This window comes from Ochlerotatus camptorhynchus, unplaced genomic scaffold, assembly GCF_037179485.1.
Source record: "Ochlerotatus camptorhynchus isolate MF236.1 unplaced genomic scaffold, CSIRO-AGI_Acam_v1.1 ptg000268l, whole genome shotgun sequence".
Classification (NCBI taxonomy): Eukaryota; Metazoa; Arthropoda; class Insecta; order Diptera; family Culicidae; genus Ochlerotatus; species Ochlerotatus camptorhynchus.
This window is the reverse complement of record NW_027040758.1, coordinates 3288524-3306626: the sequence shown is the minus strand read 5'-3', so window position 1 is coordinate 3306626 and position 18103 is coordinate 3288524. Positions and strand designations below refer to the sequence as shown.

Genomic DNA, 18103 nt, shown 5'->3' with positions numbered 1-18103 from the left:
GATTTCTTTTTCCATCTATCCAACCCTATTGCGGCGATCCATTTTGCTTTCCGTTTTTCTCCGTATCTTCAGCAAAGGAGCAGCGCAGATAGAGATGCGAGCGATGGTCCCCGATGGACGACGGCGACGGTGAAAAATAAGCAGATAAATTTAGTAAATAAACAGCAGTTGGCTGCAATCGCACTCAGCTTCTCGAAGCTAACCTTCAACGTCAGAGATAGCTAGTGGTGATCGGGCGGGAAGGCTGTGTGGAGACACCGGTGACGGCTATGTTTAGAGAAAGGAACAGCAGCCGCATCCGCGGGAGTCCAGAGGGGACTTATTTATGGCCACTGATGAATTTAAATGCGAGATCGATAAATAATAATATTTTGCCCGGTTGTTCTATCTCGCAAGCGATGACTGTTCATGTAAGAGTTTAAAACAGATCGCCCGTTGAATGGAGATAGCGTGCATCGAATTAAAGAATTGCTGTCATTTGCGAGAGAATCGAGATCGATTTACTCGATGGTTTAGTTGGGATTGCGGCAGCTTTGGATTACAAACCATCGGATGCCATTCTTCTGTTAAATAGCTGTCCAATGTGTTACCGACTAACAACACTTATGAGCGTCACCCGAAATCATTGTTCGGGTTTGACCAACTTGCGACCGCGATGCATTTACTACAGTAGTATATTAAGTAATAGTAGATCGATTTAATCCCCTGAAATTCTCGGAGTTCCCTGAATTTCTCAGATCTTCGCTAAAGATTTCAGAACTTCTCTGAAGTTACTAACCTTACCAATCAGGCTAAGACCTTGTTGTCCTCTGCTGTCCGAAGAAGTCGTCTCCACTGTAGGATCTAAGCATGAGAATAAATATTCATTATCAGTTGTATCTCGGACCGAACCAGACGTTTCTACATTTTGGCGACGAGCGATAAAAGTTACCCACGGATTTGGACACTCCACCCCAGAAAATTTTACTCGGACCCCCGTGAGATGGCTTGGCCTATGGTGAGTACTTGTGATAAAGCAGATTTTCGAGAGAGTTTGCAGTGGAAAATTCTAATGTACCAAACCTGAAATCATTTCCGTGGATAGAAAATTCTGAGGGATGATTTTACCTGAGAAAATTGAATTTCAATTTCTCCCGTAAACCCGGAATTTAACATCCTAAGAAATAGAGGCAGTTCAGGGTATTTTTTTCGGAATGAAAATCCTAATCGCTTAGGGATGATTCTCACTAAAACAATTTTGTTGATGACGTGAGACCCGGTGATTCTGGAAAATTCTAAACAAAATACGCGGAACCCATAGCAACGGGATGAAGTACGCAGTGAAATATGTAAAAAGTATCATTATGTGGAACCCAATGTTTCATGGGATGCAGTACGCAGAAATTCCTAATGTGAAAGAAAGCGGAACCTTTCGTTTGGAATGAAGTACGCAGGAAAATATGAGATATTTTAAGCGGAATCCGACGTTTAAGGATGTAGTACGCAGTAAATCTGAACTTAGAGAATGTTAAATGCGGAACCCAACATTTGGGATGAAGTACGCAGAGTGATACTGTGTATATGTATTTCAGTGCGGAAGCTGAGTTTTGTGTAGTACGCAGATCACATGAATTTTGATAAAAATACGTCACAGACGTAGTGTAGCTCGTAAAGTACCTTAAAATGCGTGTTTTCTAGGTAAACCAGTTGATCCCTCCGTTTGCCGAAGATGCCGACGGACCAGTGTCTGCCCGCTGGGAGAAGTGGCGTGAACATTTTGAAGCATACCTAGCATGGAAGGACGTTGACAATCAGGAGGAAAAATTCAAATCCCTGATGATGTTCGGTGGACCAGACATCCGGAAAGTGGTCAAGCAAGTTCATGTTGACGAATCACACGCTATGGAGAACCGGTACCACATTGCCATGTCAATGTTGGACGATTACTTTGTACCGAGACTCTCGAAAACGTTCGAACGTCAGAAGTTCCGCGAGATGAAACCAGCTGTAGGTGAAAAGTTTGACACTTTTGTCATCAGACTGAAAAAGCAGGCAGCCTACTGTGATTTTGGAGATCAGCTGGAAAGCATGGTAGCTGACCAAATTATTACAACTACAACGGATGTGAGTCTGAAGAGGAAGTGCCTGGAAAAAGACTTTAACTTCAAGGAGATCGTAGCGATCGGTCGTACCCACGAGTCTGTTCAAATACAGATGAGCGATTTGGACAATCGGAACGGAAACTTACAAAAAGTCAGCGCTGTCGAAACGGAGGCCAATGAAGAGTCAATTTTGAAGGTACGCTCCAAACTCGGAGGACCAAGGCGGTTCAGATGTTTCCGATGCAATGGCAGACATGATTCGAAAGATCCATCGTGTCCAGCCAAATCACTCGAATGCAGAAGTTGTGGTCAAGTGGGACACTTTTCCCGCTGCTGTTTTCTAAAAAGGAAGAAGCCCAACGGACAACCGTCCCAGTACAATCGTTTCGGAGCTTCCCGTAAACAAAAGCGATTCGTACGAGAAGTATCTGTAGATGGAACCGAGCGCAACTCAGATGTAGTTGATCTTTTCCATCTAGGAGCAGGAAAGAAGCTGATTCCAGTATCTGTTGGAGGAGTTTGTTTGAAGTTCGTGATTGACACAGGAGCAGACGAAGACGTTTTAAGCGAAGCGGATTGGGCTACGTTGAAACGTGTTGGGTTTGAAGCATACTCTATCAGGAGAGGAAGCAGCAAAGTATTCAATGCTTATGGGATAAATACACCGTTGAAAGTGCTTGGTGAAGTCGACACAGAAGCTATGATCGACGGTCGGAGTACCGACACTACGTTCTACGTGATCCAGAATGGGAAATGCTCGCTTCTCTCAGGTGACACAGCAGTCAAACTTGGATTGGTGAAATTTTTGCAAGCAGTGAATGATGAATCGTTCCCACATATGGATGGTAAGCAATAATTTATACAGGTAAATTTAAATAAATCTATTCTAAACTTCACATGTGTACAGGTATTGTTGCTAATATCAAAATCGATAAAACTGTAACTCCAGTCCGCCAAAGCCTTCGTCGCATACCATTTCCTCTTGAAGAATTGACCTTGAAAAAACTTCGGGAGCTAGAGAAGCAGAACATCATTGAACGTGTCAATGAAGCTTCTGAATGGGTCTCTCCAATGTTAGTAAAGCGTAAAAGCTTCAATGAGGTCAGACTTATTGTAGATCTCTTAACAAAGCAATAGTTAGAGAAGTCCATCCCCTTCCAACACTCGAGCAAATAACGAAGAAAATCTGAGGAAATCAAATTTTTACTAAACTTGACATTCGACAAGCTTTCCATCAAGTTCTTCTTCGAGAAGATTGTCGATACATCACCACCTTCATTTCCCCCTTGGTTTATTCCGTTATAAAAGGCTCATGTTTGGTGTTGGCTGTCCCAGTGGACAGCACGCGCCCTTTTTAAATTCACAGCCCTGTCCCCACCGTGCCGGCGGCACTGATGCAAGGTGACAGCGGAGCTGTCCGTCAACGATCGTACATAGCGTATGTAGGAAGAAGAAAAAAAAAAACAATAAAATCCAAGTAGCTGCACACGCGATTATAACCGTTCTTAAAGTTAGTGATTAAATCTATCCTTAATTCTATACCTAAATCTAAACTATCTACTATTGAATTCAGGTAATTTAAATTGAATAATTATTTACAAAAGAACTAAATGATATATCCTAAATAGTGCTAAAATCTATTATCAACCATATCTACGAGCTACACCTAACCTACATTCCTAAAACTAAAGCGAACTCGGTAAGAACAAGTGAATTATGTCAAGCTTCGAAATCCTAAAGGAACTTATTACAGCAAATTCCATCTCTACCTCCTATGACCCATCCGGAACTACACTAGGGGAATTAAACGTAAGTCACACAGAACCTATTATAAACCACTACTACATACACATTCTTATTTACGCTACCAATTATGTTATACACTATGCTAACAATCTTGTGCTTCTATATATACATCCAACCAAACAGGATTTTAAAAATCTCCCAATAAAGAGCCGTGTAACACATATTGCTCTGGAGGTTATTAAACCGGAAGAATCTCCCCTGCAGTCAGTCGGAACTAATTTCGACAAGTTTTTAAAATCGTTGACGTGAACGATGTCGGGTCGGAAAAACGGAAAAGATGGTCAAAGCGGTTCCAAAGGTTCTAAAGGTGCGCGGTCGAAGCAATCGAAAGTGATCGATTTGAGTGGTGAGAATAGTTTAGTGGTGGTGGTCACGGAAGGAGACAAGCAAGTTCCGGATCAAAGCTGTACGTTCTGTCAGAAGCTAGACGACAACGACATGGTTCAATGCGACAGGTGCGATAGATGGATCCATTTCGCGTGTGTTGGGGTCACCCAAGAAGTCGAGAATGTCAGCTGGTGTTGCCCCAAATGTGTTGCTGCAACCGTGGCTCAGCCGTCCTCGTCATCTGCCGTAAATCCCCCACAATCCACTTCAGGAAATCGCGTAGAGCATTTGAAGAAACAGTTCAACTCTCTCGGAATTAGTAAGCCTTGCAATACGCTGTCGGAGCCGATAGGAGAACGACCGGCTGATGATCGTGGAGTCATGAACTATAGTAAAAAGGCATTCTCGTTGAAATCGACGTCATCACGAAGATCTGTTCTGGCACTACAGCTTCAGCGGCTAGAGGAAGAACGAGCATTTGAGCAACAACAGGCAGAAAAGCATCGGGCCTACCTTGACAAGAAGTACGGCTTATTGGAGCAGTTGCAAAGTGAGGCCGAATCCGAGTGCAGTGAATCACAGGATCGAGTCGAACAATGGGTTCAAGAAGCAAGCCATATTCGCTCGGACGATGAATTGCATCCCCCAATGGCTGAAATCTTTGATCCACAGAGGCATTCTACAAAGAACTTCTCAGGACAAGCTCAAGCTGGTTCATATATACCTGCAATCCAGTCACGCTCAAACAAGTTGCGGAATGAGAAGATCAGAGAGCACTGTGATCATCCTGTTCGATCTTTAACGAGAGGTAATGATCTAGCAGATTCTCATGTGCAACGTAGTCAACAACAACGAACCGACAGAAGGACTGATTGCCAGTCAGGACGCCCAGAAGAAGACCTCGAACCGTTTTCATTCCGTTCTCTTGCGAGAGGGACTGGGCTTGTTGAATCCGGCGAGCAACACAGTCAACAGCAACGAAGGACAAGAGACGCAAATCTTCAGTCAGGACGCCAAGAAGAGGACTTGGAACCGTTTTCATTTTCCAGACAGCAGCTACACGCAAACCAAAAATCTATTACAATAAATTTTAGTTCCGTTTCCTATCATCCTCTGTTCATGAACATCGCAACGAATGTTAGGAATTGACCATGCAAGCGATGTAATGGTTTTTTGTCTTTTTTATTTCGTGTTAGCGTGGATATTTCGACTATACCAGTAAGATTGTAGAACGACGCACGTTGTAGAACATTGTAGAACAACGCACACACTTGCCTCGAATGCCTCTATTACAATGAATGTTAGTTCCGTAATGGTTTTTTGTCTTTTTCATTTCGTGTTCTATCTACGCTTTCGACTATACCAGTAAGCTTGTAGAACGACGCACATTGTAGAACATTGTACAACGACGCACACTCTTATCTCGAATCTCTCCAGCAGAAAAAGCATACGAAGTCGAGCATGCGTGCTTCATGTTTGCTTTTAGGCTATCCATATTCAGTAGCATAGAGAGAGCAGTGGAGAAAGCACAGGTCTGATAGTTGCAACGTCCGAGGTTCGAGTCCAGTCAGCAACCTTTTTTCTATTTTTTTCGACATAATTAATTTCACACACTAATACACTCCACATTTTTCGGTCTCCAATTTTCTTACATCGGACCGCAGCTAGGTATATCGCATCCTCGGTTCATGCGGTCTCCACTTACATCCTCTGATGATGAATCTCACATAATTGTAAGCGAATCTTACATCCACCGGTTGGGTGTAGCAGCTCGCCAAGGCATATCCAAAGAATTGCCTAAGTTCTCCGGCAAGTTCGAGGAGTGGCCGGTATTTATGTCCATGTTCGCCAGTACTACAAGTATGTGCGGCTTCACGAACGAAGAAAACCTTATCCGGCTCCAAAGATCCTTAGAGGGAAAGGCATACGATACGGCGCGCAGTCTACTGATGCATCCATCGAAAGTTCCGGCGATCATCGATGCCGGCGATTAAGATGCGATTTGGACAACCTGAAGCCGTCGTTCACTCATTGATCCTGAAGGTGAATGCACTTCCGGCGGTACGAGAAGACCGACTAGAAACGTTGGTAGAATTCGCAGTAAACGTGCAGAATTTCTGCGCTACCGTGGATGCTCGAAGATTACATGTACAACGTCTCTCTCCTCCACCAACTGGTGAACAAGCTGCCGTCATCGCTCAAACTAGACTGGGCACGTCATCGACAAACCCTGCCGCGAGCCAACCTGGTAACCTTTGGAAACTGGCTATATTCACTGGCGGAGGCAGCCAGCACCGTCGTGATCCCAGTCGATTCAAACGATTCGAAGTCATTACGTAACGAAGGGCGAGGAAACAAGAAGTCAAACGTATTTTTGAACGCTCACTCCGAAACAGTTCCCGAAGCTATCAGCCAATCGAATCCCAAACCCAATGCGACTTCGAAACTTAACAGCAGCACGCCAGCCTTGAAAAGGTTGGCTCCCGTTACAGAATCCTGTTTAGTCTGCAAGGGTGGATGTAAAGTTGCGTCTAAATGCAAGCAGTTTCTCGAACTATCCAGGGAGTCTAGATGGGCCATCGTGAGGGAGTTTGGACTATGCCGAAAGTGTTTAAACCGGCACAAAGGAGAATGCAAGGCTAAACCGTGTGGACGAAACGGATGCACATATAAACACCACGAGCTGCTCCACAATGACAAGAAAGCTTCCAATCAAATCGCTCCTGCGCCATCTACATCCACAGCTCACGATGAAAGAGCAACATCATCTGTAGTGACCGCTCCAACGCACGACTGCAACACTCACCAGTCAAAATCAAGTGCAGTGTTATTCCGATATCTTCCCGTGGTACTGCGTGGACCTCAAGGCTCCATTCGCACCTACGCGTTCCTTGATGAGGGGTCCCACCTAAGCCTGATAGACCAGGAATTGGCGGACCAACTGAATCTAAAGGGTACCACAATACCGCTATGCCTCCGCTGGACAGGCGGAACGCAGCGCCGTGAAAAAGACTCACAATCAGTCACTTTCAACATCTCCGGAACAGGCAGAATGGCTCAGAGCTTCCAGCTTACCGGAGTAAGAACCGTGGAAGAACTGCTACTACGACATCAGACGCTAAACGCAGATGACTTGAGACAACGATATTCCTATCTCCAAGGCCTTCCCATCGACTCTTACTACGGTGCACGGCCAAGAATCCTCATCGGTATGAAACACGTTCAAGTCAGCTTGGTGTTAAAAAGTAGAGAAGGAAACGTCGGGGATCCAGTTGCGGTCAAAACACGATTGGGTTGGACGGTTTGCGGTGGAAGAAATGTAGAAAGCGACAACATAGGCAATCTCGTTCACTACACCTTCCACGTTTGCTCATGTGAGCGAACGAAAGACGATGAGCTGCATCAGGCTGTGAAGAATCATTTCTCCCTAGAGAACCTCGGCATTACGAAATCGGAGAAGCTTCTTCTTTCGACCGAAGACCAACGAGCACAGGATCTTCTGAGGCAGCTAACGTCTTACGATGGTGAGCGGTATACAACAGGGCTTCTATGGCGTCACAACAATATTCGCCTCCCAGACAACTACGCTATGGCCCTTCGAAGGCATCAATCCTTGCAACACCGGCTCACCAGAGACCCAGAACTGGCCGAAAAACTGAATCGAATGATGGAGGATTACGTTTCGAAAGGTTATGTCAGGCAGCTCTCAGAGAGTGAACTCAGTATGCGGTACCCCAGAGTGTGGTATCTTCCGGTATTTCCGGTGATGAACCCGAATAAGCCAGGAAAGGTGAGACTTGTCTGGGACTGCGCAGCATGCTCCTTCGGTATTTCGCTGAATTCCGCCCTACTTAAGGGCCCTGATCAACTCTGCTCACTACTGTTCATCCTGTTGCAGTTTCGAGAGAATCCAGTGGGTCTTACCGGGGACTTACGTGAAATGTTTCACCAAGTGGGAATCCGAGTCGAGGATCAACAGTGCCAGCGGTTTCTATGGTGGAACGAAAAGGGAGAAATCGTTGTTTACGTGATGCAGGTCATGACCTTCGGGGCCTGCTGCTCACCCAGCTGCGCGCAATATGTCAAAAACCTGAATGCGGAGCGGCATGCAGGTGAGTACCCAAGAGCAGCCGAAATTATCCAGAAACGGCACTACGTGGATGATATGCTCGTTAGCCTGGAAACCGAGGAGGAGGCAATACGAATCGCAAGGGAAGTGAAGCACGTACACCAACAAGGCGGTTTTGAGATCCGTAATTGGATTAGTAATTCGCCGGCAGTCTTAAGAGCCCTCAGGGAAGAAAGAACGGACGAAAAAGATTTGGACCTTACGCCAGAAATCAGCACGGAGAAGGTTCTGGGCATGTGGTGGTGCACCGCATCTGACACCTTCACCTACAAGGTCGGGTGGAACCGCTACGATCGCGCCCTTCTGCTGGGTCAAATTCGCCCAACTAAACGAGTTGTTCTACGGGTGCTAATGTCGATGTTCGACCCTCTCGGGCTGATCAGTCATTTCCTTATGTTCCTGAAGGTCCTCTTACAAGAAGTACGGCGCTCAGGGGTGCAGTGGGATGAAGAAATAACTGACGATGCGTTTACGAAGTGGCAACAGTGGTTGAAGGTATTGCCTCAGGTCGAGCAAGTCAGAGTTTCCCGTTGCAACCGATCGCTATCCTACGACTCAGCTGAGGAAGTAGAGCTCCACGTATTTGTTGATGCTAGCGAAAACGGTATCGCTGCTGTCGCATTTTTGCGATTCATCAAAAACAGCTCCGTCGAATGCTCAATAGTCGCCGCGAAGACCAGGGTAGCACCACTAAAATTTGTATCGATTCCACGTTTAGAATTACAGGCTGCAGTCGTTGGCGCCAGGCTGTCGAGGACGATAACGGATGCCCTGTCCATCGACGTAGCCAGGAAGTACTACTGGACAGACTCTCGGGACGTACTGTGTTGGCTAAACTCAGACCATCGACGGTACACACAATACGTAGCGTTCCGTGTAAGTGAGATTTTGGATCTTACCGAGGCAAACGAGTGGCGCTGGGTGCCATCTAAGATGAACGTTGCAGATGACGGTACCAAATGGAGCTCCAAACCCGATCTTACACCCGAAAGCAGATGGTTTGTAGGCCCAGACTTCCTACAGCGGCTGGAAGCGGATTGGCCTCCACAGCTAACGAAGAGCAGAGCAACAGAAGAAGAACTTCGTCCTAACCTGATGGCGTGTCACACTTCATGTGAACCTACAATAGATACCAAAAACTTCTCTAGCTGGAAGCGTCTACTTAACGTTGCTGTCCTCGTCCTCCGCTTTCCTGTCAACTGCCGCAAAAAACTCTGCAACGAAACAACTGTCACTGGACTACCAACTACAGAAGAACTGATATCAGCTGAAGCCTTTCTTCTACGATCTGCTCAACGCGAGGGTTATCCGGAAGAGTCCGCATATCTAAATAAAACACAGAAAAACTGCGTCAGATCGAGCACAGTGCCGAAGCAGAGTAGCCTATTCCAGCTAATGCCTTGGTTAGATAGCAGAGGTATCATGCGGATGCGAACAAGAATTGGAGCCTGTCACTACGCAACAGAAGACGCAAAGAAACCAATAATTCTTCCACGTGATCACCCCACTACCAACCTACTGATTGCACACTACCATCAACGATTCCATCACCAAAATCATGAGTCAGTAATCAATGAAGTTCGGCAAAGGTTCAACATTCCGCGCATCCGTGCTGCATACGCCAAAGTTAGGAAGAACTGCCAACGATGCAAAAACGATCACGCTTCACCGAAACCGCCGATCATGGCTGATCTTCCACCAGCGCGTCTAGCCGTGTTCTCACCACCTTTCACGCATACGGGCCTTGACTTTTTTGGACCGATTGAGGTCTCCGTCGGAAGGCGCATCGAAAAACGTTGGGGAATGCTCGCTACGTGCCTAACTATTCGTGCAATCCATATTGAGGTGGTACACTCACTGAGCAGTGATTCCTGCATAATGGCGATTCGCAATTTCATCGCCCGCCGAGGTACGCCCAGAAGGATCTACTCCGATAGAGGCACGAACTTCATAGGGGCGTCACGTCAACTGGAAGAGGCCGCCACAGTGGTGAACGTGGACGAAGTGATGAAGGAGTTCGTTACTTCCGAAACAACGTGGTCATTCAACCCACCGCTCGCTCCACACATGGGTGGCAGTTGGGAGCGGTTGATAGGTAGTGTGAAGCGGAACCCCCCACGAAATCCAACCGATGAAGTTCTACGGAATCTGTTGGTTGAGGTCAAAAACATAATCAACTCCAGACCACTAACTCACGTCCCAGTTGATGACGACAGTGCCCCCGCTCTAACACCGAACCATTTCCTTCTTGGCTCTTCAAATGGAATCAAACCGTTTTCCACCATCGACGATAGCAACGCTGCCCTCCGGCAGAATATCTTAGCGTCGCAAGTACTGGCCAATCAGTTCTGGCGGCGTTGGTTAAGCGATTAAATGCCAGAAATCACCAAGCGATCCAAATGGTTCAACCGAACCGACCCAATAACCGTTGGCGACGTCGTTGTGGTTGCCGACCCTAAGCTACCTCGGAACTGCTGGTCCAAGGGAAAGGTCATCGAAACTCATCCAGGGAAGGACGGTGAAGTCCGCTCTGCCACCGTAAGGACCGCCACCGGCGTCTACGTTCGAGCGGCCACGAAATTGGCAGTTCTAGACGTTGGGCGCGATGGAGCTAAGCCAGCCTGAACGCTGGCGTACCTGGGGGAGTGTTGGCTGTCCCAGTGGACAGCACGCGCCCTTTTTAAATGCACAGCCCTGCCCCCACCGTGCCGGCGGCACTGATGCAAGGTGACAGCGGAGCTGTCCGTCAACGATCGTACATAGCGTATGTAGGAAGAAGAAAAAAAAAACAATAAAATCCAAGTAGCTGCACACGCGATTATAACCGTTCTTAAAGTTAGTGATTAAATCTATCCTTAATTCTATACCTAAATCTAAACTATCTACTATTGAATTCAGGTAATTTAAATTGAATAATTATTTACAAAAGAACTAAATGATATATCCTAAATAGTGCTAAAATCTATTATCAACCATATCTACGAGCTACACCTAACCTACATTCCTAAAACTAAAGCGAACTCGGTAAGAACAAGTGAATTATGTCAAGCTTCGAAATCCTAAAGGAACTTATTACAGCAAATTCCATCTCTACCTCCTATGACCCATCCGGAACTACACTAGGGGAATTAAACGTAAGTCACACAGAACCTATTATAAACCACTACTACATACACATTCTTATTTACGCTACCAATTATGTTATACACTATGCTAACAATCTTGTGCTTCTATATATACATCCAACCAAACAGGATTTTAAAAATCTCCCAATAAAGAGCCGTGTAACACATATTGCTCTGGAGGTTATTAAACCGGAAGAATCTCCCCTGCAGTCAGTCGGAACTAATTTCGACATTTGGACTTTCTGCTGCTCCTGAGTTGTTTCAAAAAGTTATGGAGACGATTTTTGCTGATCTTCCATGGCTTATTATTTTCATCGATGACATTCTGATCCCCGCTAGAAACGAATCTGAGCTTCGTGAAAGAACTTTGATGGTGTATAACAGATTGAAGCAGTACAAGATACTACTGAATGCTGACAAAGTTATCACAGGCGCTAGGGAAATAGACTTCTTGGGTTATCACATTTCTACACAAGGAATTTCAATTTCTCAAGAAAAACTGGAAGCTATCGGAAAATTACAAGTCCCCACGTCCGCAGAAGCAGTTCGAAGTCTGCTTGGTTTGGTTAATTTCGTTCATCGACATGTTCCAAATATGGCAACCATTACACACCCCCTAAATCAGCTCACAAGGAAAGGCATAAACTTCGAATGGAAACCAGTACACCAACAAGCATTTGAGCAAATTAAGATGATTCTACTTAACAAAAATACCCTTGGATTTTATAATGTTGACGATGAAACTTATGTTATTGCCGATGGGAGTCCTGTTGGGGGAAAGATAATCGCAATCGTGTGATCTGTTATGCGTCTAAAACTCTCACTCCGACAGAACAGAAGTAGGTATGCGCAGACTGAGCGAGAAGCTTTAGCATTAGTATGGGCTTGTGAAAAGTTTCACTATTATCTTTACGGGAAGTTTTTCCATCTGGTTACGGACCATAAGCCGTTAGTCGTGATTTTTGGAGATCGTCTGAAGCCGTCACCAAGGATTGAACGATGGAAGTTGCGCCTGATGTCCTACGATTTCAAAGTAATGTACCGTCCAGGAAAGAATAACATCGCTAACCCGCTGTCACGACTCTGCCAATCTGTACCAGATAATGGACCTAGCTTTGATGAAGAATCAGAAAGAATCGTACGAATGATAGCTAGTGATGCTTGCCCGTTGGCAATAACCCTTCAGGAAATTGTAACTGCCACAAACTCAGATGAAGAACTGCAAGAACTGATTAAATGGTTACCGTACCCTTCTCGACGTTGGCCTAGAACATTAATGCGTTATGCAAAGATGTTGGGATGCTTCACCAGTGATGGACATTTATTGATGAAAGATCAAAGAATTGTAATTCCTCGAATCCTACAAACCCAAATTTTGAAGCTTGCACACGAACCTCACCTTGGAATTGCAGCAATGAAACGTCGACTACGATCTAAAGTATGGTGGACTAGGATGGACTCTATGGTAGAGAAATTCGTCCAATCTTGCACAGGATGTACGCTTGTATCAGAACCTGATACACTTCCTATAACAAGAACCGAGATGCCTAACGGACCGTGGAAGAAAATAGCGGTGGATTTCATGGAAATTCCTGGCGGTTACCATTTGCTTGTAGCGACAGACTACTACTTCCGGTACGTTGAAGTTGCTATACTTACTTCAATGACAGCAAAAGTAACAGTCACTAAAATGAGGGAAATTTTTGCAAGGTTCGGCCATCCTATTGAAGTTGTTTGCGATAATGGTCAGCCATTTTCTTCAGCAGAATTCTTGAATTTTTGTCAGACAAATGCAATCTCAATCAAGCATACAGTTCCTTATGCAGCTTTTCAAAATGGATTGGTCGAGAGGCAAAACAGAACTTTATTGAAGACCTTGAAAATAAGCTGTACTATGGGACGTAATTGGCGGTATGATCTACAAGATTTTCTTCACTCTTACCGAGCAACACCTCACAGCATAACAAAGTTTTCACCGTCGGAATTGATGTTTGGGTGGAACATTCGGGATAAAATACCAGGAAACTCAAGACCAGTCAATGAAACTGAAGCAAGAGAAAACGATAGGAAGGCGAAAGAAAAAGGAAGAATGTATGCGGATTCAAAAAGGAGAGCTAAGCAATGCAATATCGATGTTGGAGATTATGTGATTGTGAAAAATTTTGTCAAGAAAAATAAGCTAACAACCACTTTCAACCCCGAACCTCATCTTGTGATACAACGCGACGGATCACGGCTCCACTTGAAGAACATTAAAAGCAGTGTGATCTCCAATCGACACGTGAACCACACCAAACGAATCCTAAATGCGAATCCCATGATGAAACAGGAGAATGACGCAGATAATCATAAAACCTCTGAGGGCACACAAGAAGAAGATGACATGGGACCAGCCATTTCAACTGCTGCTGAACGTACTACAAATCCAACGGAACAACCCTCTACCAGCCAAACTACTACGGAACCTCAGATGGTCTCACGATGCGATGGTCGAAAACGCCCTTTTGAGACTAGCCGAGCTACCAGCAAGCGCTCGAAACATGTACCTAAATACTTAGCAGATTACAAACTTTGAATATATTAAATTTTTAAAATATTAAACGTAAGGAGGGAATGTAGGATCTAAGCAACCATTGGTTTTGTAACAACCTTAAAGCATGAGAATAAATATTCATTATCAGTTGTACCTCGGACCGAACCAGACGTTTCTACATCCACTCTACTCGATCCATGGTCACACTTCGCCAGCCTCGTAGTCTGCGTAGGGTCCGCAGGTCACCTTATACTTGGTCGATCCACCTTGCCCACTGCGCGCCTCTTCTTCTTGTTCCTGTTGCATTCTGCGGCATTCTTACGACGTTCCCAGCCCACCATAGTCGCCCAATTTTTGCAATGTGGACAGCAGCTGGTGCAATTCGTGTTTCATTCGCGTCCTCCACGTTCCGTGATCCATCTGCACTCCATCGTAGGTGGTACGCAACACCTTTCGTTCGAATACACCAAGAGCGCGTTGGTCCTCCACAAGCATAGTACAGGTCTCGTATTCGTAGAGGACCACCGGTCAAATCAGCGTCTTGTAGATAGTCAACTTCGTGCAGCGGTGAATTTTATTCGACCGGAGCGTCCTCCGGAGTCCAAAGTAGGCACGATTCACTGCCATAATGCGTCTTTGAATTTCTCTGCTGGTATCATTTTTGGCGGTCACCAGTGAGCTCAAATACACGAACTCATCGACCACCTCGATTTCGTCACCTTCAATCTGAACTCGGGGTGGGAGGCTAACATTGTCTTCCCTAGAACCTCTTCCTTTCATTTATTTTGTCTTTGATGCGTTGATGGCAAGTCCAATCCGTCTAGCTTCAGTCTTATGTACGTTTCCGCCATGGTCTCAAAATTCCCTACCATGATGTCGATGTCATTGGCGAAGCCAAGGAGCTGGATGGACTTCCTAAATATCGTGCCACTCGTGTCTATCCCAGCGCTTCTGATCACACCTTCTAACGCGATGTTGAATAGGAGACACGAATGTCCATCACCATGCCATAACCCCCTTCGAGATTCAAAGGGACTCGAGAGGGTCCCCGATACTCGAACAACGCACATCACTCGATCCATCGTCGCCTTGACCAATCGCGTCAGTTTATCCGGAAATCTGTACTCGTGTATTATTTGCCATAGCTGATCTCGATCGATTGTGTCGTATGCGGATTTGAAATCGATGAACAAATGATGTGTGGGCACGTTGTATTCGCGGTATTTCTGCAGAACCTGCCGAATCGCGAAAATGTGGTCCGTCGTAGCGTAGCACCCATGAATTCCGCCTGGTATTGCCCCACGAACTCTCTTGCAAATGGTGACAGGCAGCAGCATAAAATTTGGGAGAGTACCTTGTAGGCGGCGCTCAGCAGTGTGATCGCGCGGTAGTTGCAGTAATCCAACTTGTCGCCCTTTTTGTAGATTGGGCATACGACACCTTCGATCCACTCTTCCAGTAATATCTCCTCCTCCTAAATCTTGGCAATTTTAATAGCTCACTTGGTAGTTGATCTACACCAGTTGCTTTGTTGTTCTTCAGTCGACCGATCTCCTCCTCAACTTGTTGAAGATCAGTTGCCGATAGCCTGTCGTCTTCTGCGCGTGCTCCAAGGTCTGTTGCCGTGCCACCTTCGTTTCCTGCAGTATCACCGTTGAGGTGCTCGTCATAGTACTGCTTCCACGTCTCAATCACCTCACACTCGTTCGTTTGAAGGTTACCGTCCAAGTCCTTGCACATATCGGCTTGCGGCACAAACTATTTAGCTTCTCCTAGAACTTCCGTGTGTCGTTTACGCGGTACAGATTTTCTATCGCCTCGCGATCTCGGTCTTCCTGCTGACGCTTCGTGGATTTCGGTGTTTGCTTTTGTACTGATTACATTTGAGATGCTAGTTGGTCAGACGATGATTTCCCCGGCAAAAGGCAGATCTTCGATACTGGACGGATGTAACGGCCGGTTGGTGTTTGGACGGTGACTACCCGGATGATTCCATCTGGCCCGGGATGGATCTGGTCGATTCTAGCAGTCTGCCACTTCATTGGAGCGATGTTTTCGTCGCGCAAAATGACGAGTTGGTTTGTGGAAAGGTACTCCTGACGCCACCTTTTCCACAATTCCTGGAATAGTTTCTGAGCAAGATGCCACTGACGGAAACGGTTTGCCGGAATATCCACAAAGTTGACGTCAGGAACAGCTTTGAGAGCGGACCCTGTGAGGAAGTGCCCTGGTGTAAGTGGCTCGTAGTCACACGGATCATCGCTCAGTGGAATGATCGGTCGAGAATTTAGGCAACATTCGATTTGGAAGAGCAGAGTTACCATGTCGTCGTAAGCGAGAGTGTGTGTTCCGAGAACTGAGCCGATTTGATTGCTGCCTCCCATAGGCCACCGAAATGCGATGCTTTCGGGGGGTTGAAATGCCACCGTATTCCTTGCTGATTACATTCGTGGACAATAGCGTAGCGATGCTCCTTGCTGTTGACCAGAGCTCGGAGTTCATTATTTGCTCCGACAAAGTTTCGACCGTTGTCACTGTGCCGATCCGAACAAAGTCCACGGCGAGACACGAACCGACGAAGCGCTTGGATAAATTTCGGCGTGCTGGGGTCTGCCACCAGCTCCAAATGTACTGCTTTCGTGGCGAAGCAAATAAAGACAGCAACGTAGGCTTTCCCCGGTGGCAGCACGGCGATGAATAGGTTTGAGCTGGATTGGTCCCCAATAATCGACACCCGTGACAGTGAAGGGTCGACTCGCAGTAGTTCTCGACGCCGGAAGCTCAGCCATGAACTGCTCCAACATTTGAGGGCGTGCTCGGAAACAAGTAACGCAGCTGTGGATCACGCGCTTGGCCAAGTTTCTGGTCCCTATGATCCAATACCGCTGTCGAAGAAGATTGAGGAGCAATTGTGGAGCTGCGTGGAAATGTGGTTCGTGATAGCTGCGGACCAAAAGCGACGAGATTGTATGTGATGATGGCAGAAGGATTTGATGTTTGCTGTCATACGGTTGCAATGTATTTCCCAATCTGCCACCGATCCGAATCAGCTGTTCGGACGAGATGAACGGATGGAACCACTTGAGGCGAGATTTCGATGATACTGGCTGCGATTGTTGAAGCTGCTTCCACTCTTCGCTAAAGGCTTGTTGTTGAACCAATCTGATAAGTAGACTTTCCGCTTCTAACAACTCCTCTTTCTTCAATAGGGTAGAATTCGCTTGATCGCTGGATTGTTGTCGACAGCTTTGAAGAAAACGAAGGCAATATGCTACAATACGCAAAAGACGCTGGTAGTTGGAGAATTTTCCGACGAGCAGGTCGACGAATGACGGTTTGATTGGTGACGATGGTACTGCTACGGAGATTCGACGTGCTTCTTCCAACGCCTCAGAGGGTTGATCGTGTGTACCTTTAGATATTGGCCAGCAATCTTGGGGTTGTCGAAGCCATTCAGGTCCTTGCCACCAGAGATCGATGCCGATGAGAGCATCGGGAGCTATTCCGCGAGAAATGCAGTCCGCGGGGTTCTCTAACCCAGCAATATGATTCCACGAGCAGTGTTGAGTGGCAAGTTGGATTTTCGAGGTTCGGTTTGCCACGATGGAGATGCGTTGAGCCAGCAGAGTACAACTGTGCTGTCAAGCCATAAATAGCATTCTGCGTCGAGCTGAAGTGAGGCTTTCACCTTCTCAAAGAGTGATATTGATTGCCTTTTGAGAGGTGCCACTCTTGACTTGGCAGTGAGAAGAGCAACCTTTACGGCAAAGATGTGGATCTGAATGGTTTCTGATTCGGGTAGCAGGATACAGCGGTTGATGCGAAGTTCGTTGAGTTTCGGTAGCTGTGTCTGGTATTTGGTCCACGCTCCACGCTGATCCATCTTCGTTTTTCAACATCCACAGATCCTGCATAAAGACCTTGGCAGTAGTTACAACGGGACCTACTAGGCCGAGAGGATCGTAGAGGCGAGCGATCAGCGAAAGAGCAATTCGTTTGGTGATAGGCTTTTCTGCTGTGTCAGATGGTAGGTCGGGCCTTGTACCTAAGAAAATCTGTGGCTGGTTCCCAGTGCAGGCCGAGAGTTTTGATGACTTGATCT

General features: G+C 46.2%; 1 protein-coding gene and 1 pseudogene across 1 annotated transcript; both read left to right on the top strand.

Moving 5' to 3' along the window:
- Nucleotides 1–903: 903 nt before the first annotated feature.
- LOC135705585 (uncharacterized) lies at nucleotides 904–3067 on the top strand (annotated as a pseudogene).
- Nucleotides 3068–7266: 4199 nt separating this feature from the next.
- Nucleotides 7267–10716, top strand: LOC135705560 (uncharacterized). The gene has a single exon (XM_065227333.1). It carries the CDS (start codon nucleotides 7267–7269, stop codon nucleotides 10714–10716), a length of 3450 nt encoding a protein of 1149 aa, XP_065083405.1.
- Nucleotides 10717–18103: the final 7387 nt, after the last annotated feature.